The sequence below is a fragment of the Canis lupus genome, chromosome 13, assembly GCF_003254725.2.
Source record: "Canis lupus dingo isolate Sandy chromosome 13, ASM325472v2, whole genome shotgun sequence".
Taxonomy (NCBI): Eukaryota; Metazoa; Chordata; class Mammalia; order Carnivora; family Canidae; genus Canis; species Canis lupus.
In genome coordinates this window covers 48753936-48769664 of record NC_064255.1, presented here as the reverse complement: position 1 = coordinate 48769664, position 15729 = coordinate 48753936, and the positions used below count along the sequence as shown (strand labels likewise).

The 15729-nt window shown below is 41.5% G+C and overlaps 2 protein-coding genes and 1 pseudogene across 11 annotated transcripts in view; 2 read left to right on the top strand and 1 right to left on the bottom strand.

Moving 5' to 3' along the window:
- LOC112652359 (peroxiredoxin-1-like) overlaps window positions 1-10100 on the top strand; it is a 66779-nt pseudogene extending 56679 nt beyond the window's left edge.
- The window catches only part of LOC112652356 (bifunctional phosphoribosylaminoimidazole carboxylase/phosphoribosylaminoimidazole succinocarboxamide synthetase), a 388335-nt gene that overhangs the window by 327077 nt on the left and 45529 nt on the right, over window positions 1-15729 (bottom strand). The window lies entirely within an intron of this gene.
- LOC125752386 (60S ribosomal protein L39) lies at window positions 6912-7316 on the top strand. The gene has a single exon (XM_049093263.1). The coding sequence runs from the start codon at window positions 6960-6962 to the stop codon at window positions 7113-7115; it is 156 nt and encodes a 51-aa protein (XP_048949220.1). The 5' UTR covers window positions 6912-6959; the 3' UTR covers window positions 7116-7316.

Here is a 15729-nt window from a genome sequence, read left to right as displayed (position 1 = left end):
ATTAATTGATTAAACCTAAAAAATATAGGGATGCTTGGGTGGCTCATCTGCCTTTGGCTCAGAGCATAATCCTGTGGTCCTGGGATCAAGTCCCACATCAGGCTCCCTGTGGGGAGCCTGCTTCTCTGCCTGTGTCTCTGTCTCTGTGTGTCTTTCATGAATAAATACATAAAATCTTTTTTAAAAATCTAAAAAAATATATATATATATTAAAGGATAAGCAAAATCCAGCAAAATATTCATGGTTTGAAAACTAAACAAACATACAATTTTATTTTAGGGTTCCTTTAGAGAAATTTAAGTGTTGATGTATAGAATATTAGCAACTAAGGGAAGAACGGGTCAAAGATCATTCCTTAAAATGCCAACTAGGGGATCCCTGGGTGGCTCAGCGGTTTGGCACCTGCCTTCGGCCCAGGGCATGATCTTGGGAAGTCCCGGGATCGAGTCCCATGTGGGGCTCCCTGCATGGAGCTGGCTTCTCCCTCTGCCTGTGTCTCTGCCTCTCTCTCTCTCTCTCTGTCTCTCAGGAATAAATAAATAAAATCCTAAAAATATATAAATAAAAATAACTGCCAACTAAAAATCAGATCAAAAATGAAAATGCCGCTTCTCTAAAACTTCCACAAGCTCTCACCACTGCATCCACTTGCCTATCTGTAGCTGGCTGCATGTATGGTATTCTCTCTTCCCTCCTACTACTGTGAATGATGTTTCCATTTTCCTAAGGCTAACCACTCCACTTTGTAAATCAGACTTCATCCACTCTTAGCCACTCAACAGGGCAGGCTCCACCAATTCTCCCCCCTTTTCCTACATCATTAATTTTCCCACTCAAGCATCCAGTTGGCATATGTTGGAACATAAACAGGCTATATTTCCCATCTTAAAAAAAATTCTTTGTCTCCATTTATAACTTCTGTCCCATCTCTCTGCTCTACATTACAGCAAAATTTAAAAAGCCGTCTCTCTTTGCTGTCTCCAATTCAGATCCTTCGACTATCCCTTAAACCTATTCTAATAAGTCTGTCTCTACCACCATTCCACTCAACTGCTCTTATGTCGCCAATGACCTTCATATGGCTAAATCCAATGGTCAATTCTCAGTCCTTATTATCCTTTTTCTGTCAGCAGCATCACACACACAGTGGATTGCTCCTTCTTTTCTCAAAACACTATCTTGGCTCCAGAATTTCCTCATCACTACCTCACTGGAGACTTTCTCAGTCTCTGCTGAGTCTTCCTCATGTCCCAAGCCTCTAAACATTGAAGTAGTCCAGGGCTCAGATCTTGAGTCTCTTCTTCTCATAATTTATACTCATTCTCTGGGTAACTTCATCCAGTCTCATACCTTTAAATACCAACTATTCAGCATATACTGATGTTTCCTGAATGTTTATTTCCAATTTGGTTCTCTCCCCTGAACTCCAACCTCATATATTCCTTTGCAACTTCTACCAACTCTCCTTGAATAGCTAATAGACATCTCCAATGTAATATGCCCAAAGCTGAACCTCTGACCTTCCCCTCCAAACCTGCTCCTTCCACAATCTTCCCCATCTCAATAAATAGCAACTCCAAACTTCCAATGGCTCAGACAGAAAACTTCAGCATCATCCTTGACTCTTGTCTTTCTCTCACTTCCCACATCCAAACCATCATCAAATTTTCTGGGTTCTACCTTTGAAAAATATGAAATATATAAAAACATATCTAAAATCTGACTACTACTCATCACTCCAACAGACCATTATGTTTCAACTATATAAGCAAGAGCCTCCTACCTGGTCTCTGCCCCCTATTATTCTCCATGCAGACATCAAAGTGACCCTTAAAGTTAGATTATATCATTCTCTGTCAGAATCGTCCAACGACTTTCCATCCCACTGAGGTAAAAGCCAAAGTCTTTGCAATGGCCTTCAAGGTCTCACATGAGGGTACTAGGTTACCTCATCTCCCACTACATTTCCCCTACCTAAGTCCACTCCAGCCACCCAGTGCCTGCTATTCCAGGCACACCATCAATTCAGAGCCTTTCCACCCTCTCTGTCCTCAGCTTAGTTTACTCTTTCCCATTACAGCCACATGCTACAACCCTGATTTCTTCAGGTCTTTGCCCAAACATTACTCCTGAGTGAGGCTTCCCTAACAATTCTATTTATAACTGTAACACTCCCATATTCCCCTTCCCTGCTGTTTCTCTATGGCAGTCATTGATATTTCCCCATTGTGATAATGACAGTATTGATAAACTGCATGTTTTTTTTTTTAAGGTTTTTTTTTTTTATGATAAACATAGAGAGAGAGAGAGAGAGAGAGAGAGAGAGAGACAGGCAGAGGGAGAAGTAGGCTCCATGCTGGGAGCCCGACACAGGACTCGATCCCAGGACCCAGGACCACACCCTGGGCCAAAGGCAGGTGCGAAACCGCTGAGCCACCCAAGGATCCCCTTTTTAAGTTTTTTTAAATTTATTCATAAGAGACACAGAGAGAGACGCAGAGACATAGGCAGAGGGAGAAGCAGGCTCCTCAAGGGGAGCCCGATGCAGAACTCAATCCCAGGACCCTGAGATCATGACCTGAGCCAAAGGCAGATGCTCAACTACTGAGCCACCCAGGCATGCCTAAACTGCATGTTCTTGATTTTAAATTTATTTTTGACCCTGTGACCAAAATGGAAGTGAAAGAGAATAGGGATTTTTGTACACAACTATATCCTCAGAGCCTAGGAAAGTTCCTGGCACACTGTGGAGGATAAATATTTGTTGAATGAATGAAAGAATGAGAATATGATAGGATTTAAACTATACATTATGTTTTAAACTTTGATGTAATATAATTTAATTTTTTTTTATATGATAGTCTCACAGAGAGAGAGAGAGAGAGAGAGGCAGAGACACAGGCAGAGGGAGAAGCAGGCTCCATGCATCGGGAGCCCGATGTGGGATTCGATCCCAGGTCTCCAGGATCGCGCCCTGGGTCAAAGGCAGGCGCCAAACCGCTGCGCCACCCAGGGATCCCTGATGTAATATAATTTATCAATATTTTTATTAGTTCTATTTTAACATCTTGTTTAAAATACCATTCTCAACTCACATTTAGCTTTATGCCATTTCTTAAAAAAAAAAAAAAAAAAACTATCAATCATAAAGGAAGAAACTGTTAGGGTTCCTTACTTCTTCCTGACTGATGACAATATGAACAAAGCTAAAAGACAAAGAACTGACAGAGAGAAGATCCACAATATATAAAGATTTCCTTGAAACTCGAAGGCAAAAAACAAAACCAAAACACAAATGGTAAATGAATAACACTGATGACGGAGCAAATTCACAGAGGGGAAGATCCAACAGGTCAAAAATCCTAAGAAATATCATTTTATTCTCATGAAATGGGCAACAAGCAAGCTGTCAATAATGAATGGTGATAAGGATGTAGATAAATTGTACCTCTTCCTCTACTGGTGGATATATAAATCGGTACATAAAATAATTACATTTCTTTGCTTTTGTTACAAGAAATATAATTTTTAAGATTTCAGAGAATTCTGTTAAATGTATATGGAATTCTGGAATACATATAAATGAATATAAATGCATAGATTATTATACATAAATTTCTCCTATATTTTCTTATGCCCACATTTCCAGTCAAAGGACTGCAGTAGCCAATGGAGTGGAGTTGCAAACATTATTAAGACCTGTTAGGGAAGATAGTGTAAGCAATTTGAGACACAAGGATTCAAAGGAAGCAAGTAATTAGTGGAAGAAAACATATATGTATAAGCCAACACAGTTTTCACTATATTTAGAATAGTTTTCCAAATACAATTTTCAAATCCCTCAGATATTTAATAAGATAGTAAAACACCAAGATGCCTGGGTGGCTCAGTTGGTTAAGCAGCCGACTCTTAATAATTTCAGCTTAGGTCATGATCTCAGGGTTGTGAAATGAAGCCCCACATTGGGTTTGAGGCTCCATGCTTCGTGGAGAATCTGCTCAAGATTCTCTCCCTCTCCCTCTCCCTCTCCCTCTGCCCCTTCACCACCCCATGCTCACTCTCATGTGCTCTCTCTCAAATAAATCTTTAAAAAAAGAAAGATAGAAAACCATTTTTTCTAACACCAGGGTCAATAAATAACACTTGAACTAAAATTTAGGCAAACTTGTCCATGCTATGCAATTGACTTCCGATCTTAACAAGAAGCCGCATTCAGTCTTCCAAATGAGATCATTTTAAAGTTTCCCTATCGGAACCAAATCATTTTAATTGCCAGTGTCCCAAACCCGAAGCCCAGGACGTGCCAGCAAGGTGCATCCATTACTGACAGAGAAACAGAGACCACCAAGGAAGGAAAAGCCTTTGAGTTTCTGCCAAAATAAAAGGCATCAGCATTCTCTTCCAACCAATCACTATCTTACATGGCCTTGGGCCAGAAGGGCTTCTGGTTACCTAATCTCTTGAAGCATAAACAAGGTCTTCAGGATTCTGGTATTGTCACTTTTGTAGAACAAGAGTATCAACGACATTTAGAAGATAAGGCATCACTTTGGCATGGAATCTGGCAGCAGAATTCCTTTTCAGGGCTTCCAGTGGAAGAACTCACCTACCTTGTGGAGAAAAACGACAGCCATTCAAAGGAAGGATAGTTAGCCGGGAGGCAGGAAACAGGAGGCCAGGTTCTGTGTGCCTAGGTAATTCTACAGGGCCAACCTGGCTAAATTTGTAATCTCTTTAAGATGAGAATAAATATAAGGCAAAAATGCAAATCAATATATATAGTGTCATAAACCTGTACAGCAATTTCTCAACAGTCACTCCTTAGTTCCAAACAAACTCAAGTAACCACAAGGCAGGCCTAACTTATGTCACATCACAGAGTGGGGAAAGGAACTAACATTTCTAAATCAGGCCATCATGACTTCCCAGTGCCTGGCACACAGAAGACACTCTATCAAGTCTGATTTAATCCTCAAGACAACTCTACAAGACAGTATGATTAGCTCCACTATAGATGAAAACCAACTGAGGAGAATCAAGTAAACTGTCCACAGTAAAAAACAAAACAAAACAAAACAAAACAAAAACAGAAACCACTACAACAGGGCAGCCCCGATGGCGCAGCTGTTTAGCGCTGCCTACAGCCCAGGGCATGATCCTGGAGACCGGGGATGGAGTCCCACGTCGGGTCCCTGCATGGAGCCTGCTTCTCCCTCTGCTTGTGTCTCTGCCTCTCTCTCTCTCTCCCTGTGTCTCTATGAATGAATAAATAAAATCTTAAGGGATCCCTGGGTGGCGCAGCGGTTTGGCGCCTGCCTTTGGCCCAGGGCGCGATCCTGGAGACCCTGGATCGAATCCCACGTCGGGCTCCCGGTGCATGGAGCCTGCTTGTCCCTCTGCCTGTGTCTCTGTCTCTCTCTCTCTCTCTCTCTGTGACTATCATAAATAAATAAAAATTAAAAAAAATAAAAGACAACTAAATAAAATCTTAAAAAAAAAAAAAAGAAATTTGATTAAAAAAAAAAACAAAACACTACAACACCCCAGTAAGTACTCAAACCTCCATCAGTCTAAGTCCAAAGCACTGGCTAATTCACCCATACCAGTGCTGTCCAACAGAAAAACAACACGAGTCACAGGTCCAATTTTGAATTTTCTAGCAGTCGCATTAAAAAAGTAAAAGGAACCAATGAAATTTATTTTAATCATTTATTTTATATAATTATGTCAAAATATTATCAATTCATTGTATACTCAATATTAATATTTAAATAATACATTATTTTTTCTTTTCATACTAAGTCTTCAGAATCCAGTATACATTTAACCCTTGAATATTTTGATTTGGACCAGTCAATTTAGTGCTCAAATGCCACCCACAGCTACTTGTCAGTCCAGGCCTCTACCTGGGACAGTCCATGCCTATACCAAAAGGACTGCTCCTCAGGACCCAGTACTCCCCATCTCATAGCTGGTGGAGAAGCACATTTCTGGAAGCACCTTGTTCCCTTCTTTCCCTGAGTCAGGTGCATCTCAGCTGAAAAGCTCCTTCTATAGTGACATCTTCTCTGATCCCTAAGTCACTCTCCACTGCCCCGTTCCTCAGTCACCCTTGTCCACAGCATTCTCTTTTTTCTTCTTAAAGATTTATTTACTTTAGAAAGAGAGAGAGAGAGTAAGAGAGCACAAGTGGGGCATGGGGGGAGAAGGAGAGAAAGAATCTGAAGCAGACTTCGTGTTGAGTGCAGAGCCTGACATAGGCTTGATCTCACAACCCTAAGATCATGGCCTGAGATAAAACCAAGAGTCAGATGCTTAACTGGCTACATCACTTAGGGGCTCTTCTTTTATTTTTCTTCATGGCACATGCCATTGAGTAAATTTTCTGCTTATTTGTTCTTTTTTTTTTTTTAAGATTTTATTTATTTGAGAGAGACAGAGATAGAGAGAGAACGAGCAGATAGGAGAGGGAGAAGCAGGCTCCTTGCTCAGCTCGATGCAGAACTCCATCCCAGGGGCCTGGGATTATGACCTGAACCAAAGGCAGACACTCAACTGACTGAGCCACCTAGGTGTCTCTTGTTCCCTGTTTATTGCCCATCTCCCCCAACTAAAATTTTTTTTTAATTTTTTTTTTTTTTATTTACGATAGTCACACACAGAGAGAGAGAGAGAGGCAGAGACACAGGCAGAGGGAGAAGCAGGCTCCATGCACCAGGAGCCCGATGTGGGATTCGATCCCGGGTCTCCAGGATCGCACCCTGGGCCAAAGGCAGGCGCCAAACCACTGCGCCACCCAGGGATCCCCCCCAACTAAAATTTAAGCTTCAAAACAGCAGAACCTTTTCTTCATCACTATTTCCAGAGCTTGGAACAGTGCCTGACACATAAAAGGTATTCAAAAAAAGTCTCTCCTTTCCGCCGCCATCCCGGTTGCGTGTGGTTGACTGTGATCGCCATGTCTTCTCACAAGACTTTCAGAATCAAGCGATTCCTGGCCAAGAAACAAAAGCAGAATCGTCCTATTCCCCAGTGGATTCGGATGAAAACTGGTAATAAAATCAGGTACAATTCCAAGAGGAGACACTGGAGAAGAACCAAACTGGGTCTGTGAGGAAGCATCGCACATCATGAAATAGCAAACATAATTGGCACACATATTTAAGCCACATGGAGATCACATGTTCCTATCTTATCAATATGGAAACATCCTTCCTACCTGGCCAATAGACATGTCTTATCAAGAGAATGATTTTCTCTGTTACTATGCCTCTATACCAGTAGGTTGGTTCAGTAATAAATGTGAGACCTTTCAGCTGAGCTGCTGTTGTGTCCTGATTTGTGAAGTACTGAATTGCCCCTCCTGTCAGATCTCACATAGCACCGTCTGATAGAACTTTCTGCAGTGATAGAAATGGCCCTTGACAACAAAGTATTTAAAGTGTGGCTAGGGGACGCCTGTGTGGCTCTGTCTGCTAAGCATCTGCCTTTGGCTCAGGTCTTGACGGGGAGTCAGCGTGTCTCTCTCTGCTCCTCCCCCTGCTCATGTGCTTTCTCTCCAATAAAATCTTTTTTAAAAAAAAAAAAAAAAAAAAAAAAAGGTATTCAAAAAAATATTCATTGCGTTAATGAACTGCAATAGTTAAAGGGCACAAATTTTTCTCCCCACTAACTAGTAAATGCATTTACCATAGACATAATATCATATAGAAGTTAGTTTCACAGATTAGCCTGTGTCTGCGTATGACAACATAGGCAAGAGATTTAGTAGAGAGCAAATGCTCCTCAGAGGCAGTACATTGTAAATATTTTTACTTCTCCAATGCCTAGCCCCTAGAACGTACCAGGTCTTCAATATGAATGAATGAATCCATCCATTCTAAGGAGAAACAAAAATCAATTGTAGCTACACTAGGGGTTAAACAATCATTTATGGGCTAACCAGGGAATCTAACTAGAAATAAAACACCGTGTAAACATATGTTGCAAGTGGCTTTCCCTGATTCCTTCATTTGGGTTAGGTTCCCAAGCCATACATGTCTGTATGTGCTCTGGTGTCATACAACAGATATTCAACCCAAACTACCTTAAGCAAAAAAAGAAAGGGAAATTTATTTTAAAAATTCTGGGTACCCAGGTTGGATCTCACAAAGACCTCTAACCAGCAACCCAAATGCTGCCAGAACTTTCTATCTGTCTCTGGTTTCCATACCTCTCTGAGTTTCAGATTCATTTCCTCCCATGCTCTTACTGGGGGCTTTTTCCCCTCCTCCAGGCCTTCTGGCTGCCAGAAGAGCTCCCATGTTTAGACATCCAGAAAGTCCTTGGATTTTCTGTTGTTATATTTTTTTTCTTTTTTTTTTTTAAAGATTATATTTATTCATTCATGAGAGACACACAGAAAGACAGAGGCAGAGACACAGGCAGAAAAAGAAGCAGGCTCCATGCAGGGAGCCTGATGCGGGACTTGATCCCGGGAACTCCAGGATCACGCCCTGGGCCGAAGGCAGGCGCTAAACTGCTGAGCCACCCAGGGATCCCCACCTCCGTTACCTTTCAAAAATTCCTGGGGGAGAAGTAATTGGCCTAGCTTAACAGGTGCTCACCTTTGAACCAATCAACCATGATCCCATCATTGGGTCAGCTTTAACAATAAGTAGGTGGATGACTGGGTATAAGCGGTGATCCTAGAAATGGGGTGTGAGGCAGATGACCCTGCAACAGTCTGTTAGAACTTCCCTGAACCCTGCATTTCCCTTGTCATTATAGTCATCACATGTGAATTTAACTACTCATTTAAAGTATACCTTCCAGCATCTTCTTTCTGACTGGTCTTCGGCGCTTATTCTCTTCAGATAGCAAGATGTCTTCAGGAAATGCCAAAATTGGGCATCCTGCTCCCAACTTCAAAGCCACGGCTGTTATGCCAGATGGCCAGTTCAAAGACCTCAGCCTGTCTGACTACAAAGGAAAATACATCGTATTCTTCTTTCATCCTCTTGACTTCACCTTGGTGTGCCCCACGGAGATCATTGCTTTCTGTGACAGGGCAGAAGAATTTAAGAAACTCAACTGTCAAGTGATTGGTGCTTCTGTGGATTCTCATTTCTGTCACCTGGCATGAAACAAGGAGGACTGGGACCTATGAACATTCCCTTGGTATCAGACCCCAAGCATACCACTGCTCAGGAGTATGGAGTCTTAAAGGCTGATGAAGGCATCTTGTTCAGGGGCCTCTTTATCATAGATAAAGGTATCCTTTGGCAGATCACTGTAAATGACCTTCCTGTTGGTCACTCTGTGGATGAGACTCTGCAACTGGTTCAGGCCTTCCAGTTCACTGACAAGCATGGGGAATTGTGCCCAGCTGGCTGGAAGCCTGGCAGTGATACCATAAAGCCTGATGCCCAGAAGAGCAAAGAATATTTCTCTAAGCAGAAGTGAGCGCCTCGCCATTTTAGGGCCGGGCTGTAGTGGGCATCCATGAAAACAGAATCTTTTTTTGTACTACTGTCATGCTTAAAACAAGACTTTAGACTCTGTGCAGATGTGGTATGGGACAAGACAGGCCTTTCCTGCAGGGTTTGGGGAGGCCAGCCTTTCTTCCTCTGGAGAGAATGGCCTGAGCTGTGCTATGGGGCAGGCCAACTGATGTGTACAGTAGCAGGGCATCACTTTTGATCTTCTGTTGTTTCTATTAAACTTTAACGGAGAAAAAAAAAGTATACCTTCCAGATTACTACATAAACTCAAGGAAGGGAGAATGTGTGTCTCTACTCAATCCCCTCACCAGAGTAGTTTCTGGCACATAGGTGCCGTTCAATGTATTTCTGTTAAATAAATGAAACCATTTTTAAATAAAATTTTCAAGTGAAGATACATAGTAAATGTAAAACTTCTCATCAAGAACTTTTTATACAAATTAAGGATAACTTGAAACTCAGCCCATGAAATAAAACCTTCTCCTTTATAGGTAAGTACTTGAAGCAATTCAACTGGGAACCCAGTGTTGCAGACCATAAAATCCTGTAATATTCTCACCAAAATGACTTTGTCTGAATGATTCTTATACACACACCGGCTAGGTTCCCTACAGGAAATAATGCCCATAGGTGGCAACTTAACAGCAGACATTCTATCAAGAAAAGTGATAGGGCTCAGAAAAAAAATCTGCAAAGTGAACCCTCCGGTAACAAAAGCAGCAACAGAGCAGAGAGGGAGAGGGAAGCATCATGTTTACTGCTAACAAAAGGCAGGATAAGAAGCTCTGTGGCTGGAGCAATACAAGCTCCTTTCACTTACAGACTGACCCAATTTATCTGGCACATGAAATCCTACTTCAAATTAAGGTAGGAGATTTTTAAGGCCTGTACATTTGTACTCCTAAACTATACCAGGCACTCTAAGTGTTGCACTCTCCTCGTTATACTAAACACTAATTCATTTATTCTTCACAACTAAAGGAAAATCTCTCTAATTTATAAGTAAACAGGCTGAGGTAAAATACCATGAAAGAACAAGGATAACTTGGCCAGAATCTGTTCTCTGAGGTGTATCCATATATGTAAACTCAAGTGAAAAACTAATAAGTCATATTTGTACATCCCTTACAAAGCACTTCCACATGCAGTACTTGTTCAATTATTATTATGCCCACTTTAAGTAAGATGAGGCAAAGCTCAGAGGAGGTAACCTGGCATGAATCAGTTTGGCTAGAAATGGCCAAAACAATATATTAACCTAGGCCTTTAACGCCAAACCTACTGTTCTATCCATTGTCCAAAAAGTCACAAGATAATGTTGGCAAAAGTATTTCTTAAGCTTACAATTAATGCAAGTTATTGTTTCATTCTGAATGTGTAGCTAGTCTGTGTAAATACTGACGAATCGCTTACACTCCTGTTACATTATCTATGTGCTATTAGGCAAGATATTTATTTATTTATTTATTTATTTAATAAGATTTTATTTATTTATTCATGAGAAACAGAGAGAGAGGCAGAGACACAGGCAGAGGGAGAAACAGGCTCCCTGTGGGGAGCCCACACCCTGAACCAAAGGGAGACGCTCAACCGCTGAGCCACCCAGGCGTCCCAGCAAGATACTTATTTAGCTTCTTTTGACCTTTAGTTTCTTCATCTATAGAACAGGCACAATAATGTCAACTGCCTAGGGTTGTCATAAGGGCTAAATGAGAGGGAAGCTTTGGGATTCAATGAGGGACAAACAGGATTCCTTTGTCTTGGAGGAGTGCCATCCACAGACACAGAGCTATCAACAGATCACTTCAATAAAAGTGGTTAATACCATCAAAAAAATAAAATAAAAAATAAAAGTGGTTAAGAGAAAGGGATGCATAATGTGTGGGAACAAATATAAACTTTGTTTTGAAGTACACATAGAAATTAGCAAGGACAAAAGGAGCAAAACAAGGAAAGGCATGGAAACATGAAAGTGCAAGTACTGCTCCAGGAACTCTAAAAATGTGGCATTACTGGAAGGTAAAGTGGACAAAGATTATCAAGAAACGGGTCTGGAGAGGTAGAGGAGCTGGATCATGCTAAAGAGTTTGGGTTTTATTCTGTTAGCCACTGAAGAATTTTAGGGAGTGTGACATGGCAACAGGTTTGAATATTCGGTATGGCTACCCAGGGAAGGACGGATTTAAGAAAAACAAAATTTTAGAGAAAAAGCAGAAAGGCAGGATGAGAGCCTGAATTAATAACGTGGTAGCAGAGAGGAGAGACACAGGGGAAAAGCAGTTAGGAGATAAAATCAACATTATTTGCTAAACGATTAGGTGGGGAAGGAAGTGACCAAAAGAGAAACAGGTAGGAACACCTGGGTGTCTCAGGCAGTTAAGCATCTGACTCTTCATTTTGGCTCAGCTCATGATGTCAGGGTCCTGGGATTGGGATCTGTGCTCAGCAGGGAGTCTGCTGAAGATTCTCTCTCTTTCTCTCTCCCTCTGCCCCTCCCATACACACACACACACACACACACACACACACTCTAATAAATAAATAAATCTTTAAGAAATAATACATAAAAAATTCTTAAAGCTTTTTTTAGGGCAGCCCAGGTGGCTCAGCGGTTTAGCGCCGCCTTCAGCAGTTTAGCGCCTCCAGGGTGTGATCCTGGAGACCCACGATCGAGTCCCATGTCAGGTTCCCTGCATGGAGCCTGCTTCTCCCTCTGCCTGTGTCTCTGCCTCTCTCTCTGTGTGTGTCTCTCATGAATAAATAAATAAAATCATTAAAAAAAGAAAAAAAGCTTTTCTAAAAAAATAGAGAAACATGTAGGTCTACGAAGATGTTCACACTTCTGGCTGAGTGACTTCAGGTTTTAAAAAGCCAATGGGGGGCAGCCCGGGTGGCTCAGCAGTTTAGCGCTGCCTTCAGCCCAGGGCCTGATTCTGGAGACCTGGGATCGAGTCCCACATCAGGCTCCCTGCATGGAGCCTGCTTCTCCCTCTGCCTGTGTCTCTGCCTCTCTCTCTCTCTCTGTCTCTCATGAATAAATAAATAAAATCTTTAAAAATAAATAAATAAAAAATAATAATAAAAAGGCATTGGGGTAAAGTTTGATGTGAAGTGAATTCTACGATGTCTGTCAAGCATCAGGATGAAGGAGAGTAAAGTTAGAGGAAAGGTAGAGATGGATTACAAATTTGACAGCCACAAGCATGGAGGTGACAGTTAACACCTCAAAAATAAATGGAGCATGTAGAAGAGAGTTTTAGAAGGAACTCTAAAAAACTGAAACATTAGAGGGGTGGACAGAGGGGTTACGGGTAAAACCGGGGCAGTGCTGCAGGGAAAGGAGTGGCAAAAAGCTAGGGAAGGATCCAAGAAACCTGGTAATAAAGCATTTCACCGTATGCCAATGGCCAACAGTGTCCTTGCAACAAAGATGTTCAGTCAGGAAAAGATTAAAAAAGTGTCCATTCCATGTATCAGTGCCAAAATCACTAGTGAGCCTTCCAAAGGAAAAAAGAGACAGAGCATTTTTGTGGAGTGTTAGGAGCCATTACCCAATTACTGTGGTAGGGAAGTAAACAGAAGGCGAAAAAGTAGAGCTTGGTGTAGGCTTTCTCGTCAAATGTGCCTGCCTGAGGATAGAAGGAAAATGTTCAAAGTGGTTCTAGAATCAAAGCGCTGAAGTCAATAATTGGACCACATGCAATTCACCAACTGTACCTGCCAAAAACCACAATGGAGAAACTCACATGTTGGGAAAGCGATGTGGCTGGACAGCTCCTGACTGCTGTGGAAATCACATAAGTGGGCAGAGAAGAGGAGAAAAGTAGGAGGGAGCACAGGACACAGATATATTGTGGGGGGATTCTGGGGCATGTGGTCCATAGTGCCCTCTTGGGGGTGTTATCTTCCAGGAAACCAAAATGTCATCACATTCCAAAATAAGCCAAGGAGACTCTAAACAGAGCTTTGGACTGTTGGTTAAGTGTGAGTAAAAACATTCAACATTATCAGAAAGGAAGAATTGGAGTCTTTCTTAACATTCACTCCCAGCCTTCCCCTGCCATTCCCAGGTCCCTCCCAGAATTCAGAGTTGCTGGGGTCGGCCTGTTTAATACTCAGGTCTTTGCTCAGGCCTCCAGGAGCAATATAACAGGCCATTTCCCTTTCTGTAAGGGAAAGGTCACATCTCCATCTGCAAAGACAGCCATTCCTCTAACCTGTTTCCTTCTCCTAGCAATCTGTATGCAAGAGGAAATTTGATGACTACTACAGAATAGTAAGTAATAATATATTTGGAGAACAGAAGAACGGGAGGTAAGAATGGAATCAAATTTAAAACCAAGAAAATTACAAGAGAAATTATATCATGAAAATACATGACAAAAAAACAAGCAAGCAAACAAAAACGCTTGCTCTCAGAATCTACTCTTTAGTGTGCTATTCCTCACAGTCCTACATCTAAAAACTGCCAGTTCAAATTCTTCCTTTTTATTTTCCCCCCTCCTTTTCTATTACATAGATCAGGGGTCAGCAACCTAGGCGAGGGAATCAAATCCAGCACACAATCTGCTTTTGTATGGCCCAAGAGCTAAGAATGGTTTTTATTTTTTTAAGGGTTATAACAAACAAGTAAAACCAAAGTAGAATAGTAGAATATTCAAGAGACCCCATGTGGCCTGGGAAGCCTAAAACACTTACTTTCTGGTACATTACAAAAAAGGCTCTCAATTCCTGTTATAGATGAAAACTATGGTCCCCAGCAAGGCAGAGGCTTTCTTGAGGGCACACAGCTGATTAGCAGGAGAGCTTATACAATTGTTTCCTTGGCTCTGGGTCCAGGGAGCTCTCTCAACCACCACACTTAGTGCTGATATGACCATCAGCCAAATACAGACTGGCAGTAATTCCCACTTGAAGGTAAAAAGGGAGTTGTTAAGGGTATTCGTGAGAGCCACATAAATAAACTAAATAAATACTACTAATTTTTCAAGGACTCCTAGTTGAGTAGTATCAAATGGAAGGAAAATATTTAGTGATGGGCAACACATCTCTCAGACTCTCCATGTCCACTCTCCTCTCTTCCTCTTTTTTTTTTAAAGATTTGTTTATTTATTCATTCATTCATGATTGATTGATATAGAGAGAGGAAAAAGAGAGGCAGAGACAGGGAGAAGCAGGCTCCATGCCGAGAGCCCGACATGGGACTCGATCCTGGAACTCCAGGATCGCTCACCTGGGCCAAAGGCAGGCGCCAAACCGCTGAGCCACCCAGGGATCCCCTCATCTCTTCCTCTTAAAGTGCCTCCTAAAATCTAATCTCCTAAAATAAAATAAAATAAAATAAAATCTAATCTCCTGTCACCTGTGTAAAGGTGTTTGTAGAGAAGGTATGTCTGGAACTATACCTTGTTCTTGGCCAAGAAAGCATCAGCACTCCACTCCACTCTACCCACCCCCATTATCATATAAAACCTAGCTGAACTGCTATGTGGCAATCCATAGGCATCAGCTGCTGTGTGGTTTAAACGGCATTTCAGATCAAAATTCTCTTTCAATACATAACACAGTTTCATCACATGTAACCCATTCACCCAACCTTTCAAGTTATGCGTAATAATCAAAATTCACCTCAAAACTTCTAAGGAAAACTCAAACGGTAATACTTCCTGCATAAAACTTTCCATACTAACAAACAAACTAGACTATTTTCTATTGTAGCTCTCTATTCTGAATGACCATTCATACAGAACTCCTCTGTGGCAGACATTTAATTTCATTCGCTAATGAGTACTGATATTTTGTCTGTCTTTATAAATCCTAATATATCCCCAGTCATCTCATCAGACATTTCTCATCGCCCATGGCCTCTTTCTGTCCTGAAGCCAGTAGAGCTGGCCCTGATGCTAATAGTACTATGAATATTGTCATAAATATCCTAAAAGGCAAGAAGCCAAGAAAAGAGGATAGTTTCATAGTATTATTTTAATAGATTTTAGAAAATCTAGTCCAGTTTTTTCACAGAAATACTGGGACATATTCATAAATAACAGAACCCATGTGTAATGTTTTAAATAAGTGTCGTCTGCATGTCCTCTTGAGGAAATATAAGAATTTTAAAAAGAAAAGAAGGAGGAGAATGGGTGGCTCAGCGGCTCAGCGGTTTAGCCTTCAGCCTAGGGCGTGATCCTGGAGACCCAGGATCGAATCCCACATAGGGCCCCCGGCATGGAGCCTGCTTCTCCCTCT

What these genes read in the sequence shown, in the direction of transcription:
- LOC125752386 (XM_049093263.1), top strand. Translation starts at nt 6,960, where the DNA reads ATGTCTTCTCACAAGACTTTCAGAATCAAGCGATTCCTGGCCAAGAAA.